The sequence below is a fragment of the Apaloderma vittatum genome, unplaced genomic scaffold (assembly GCF_000703405.1).
Source record: "Apaloderma vittatum isolate BGI_N311 unplaced genomic scaffold, ASM70340v1 scaffold28896, whole genome shotgun sequence".
In the NCBI taxonomy this organism is placed as follows: domain Eukaryota; kingdom Metazoa; phylum Chordata; class Aves; order Trogoniformes; family Trogonidae; genus Apaloderma; species Apaloderma vittatum.
The window spans coordinates 3,637-4,132 of NW_009720516.1; the positions used below are offsets into that span (position 1 = coordinate 3,637).

At 61.1% G+C, this 496-nt stretch overlaps 1 protein-coding gene across 1 annotated transcript in view; it reads right to left on the reverse strand.

The window, feature by feature from the left end:
* LOC104275166 (plexin-A2) overlaps nt 1-496 on the reverse strand; it is a 25,261-nt gene that overhangs the window by 3,160 nt on the left and 21,605 nt on the right. Inside the window, exon 15 of the mRNA XM_009871041.1 lies at nt 250-419. Coding sequence (XP_009869343.1) covers nt 250-419 — 170 coding nt within the window. The remainder of the gene's footprint in view (nt 1-249; nt 420-496) is intronic.

Sequence of the window (496 nt, forward strand, 5' to 3'; positions counted from 1 at the left end):
CCCCCCCCCCCCCCCCCCACGGAACAACCCCCCCCCCCTGCCACATCTGCACAGGGCGCTGAGGCAGCAGCAGTGCTGCCTGAAGAGCATTAACACAGCTTTGTGGGACATCTCTCGCTTTGGAGCTATGGCACCGGGTTGTTCTGAGCCCTCCCAAAGCTCTTCCCACCTCTGATTTACCCCAGGACACAGATGGCTGCTCAGTACTCAGGTTTGCCGCCCGCTTCCCCTCTCCTTCTCCGTTCTTACCAATTGCTCTTCCACGTGTGCCTCACATCCGTGTCGTGGATGCCGTGCTTATCTGCCTGCTCATCCAAGAAATCGAACATATACTTGATGGCGAGCGGGAGCGCGCTGCCGCGGTGCACCGTGCTGAACAGCGTTTCAAACAAGTCGTCCACAAACTTCTGCAGCGTACCCTGATGGGAGCAGCAAGCGAGAGGGTGAAGGGAGGGCCGGGCGCACGCTCGGCTGAGCAGCGGTGCCGGGAGGGGAC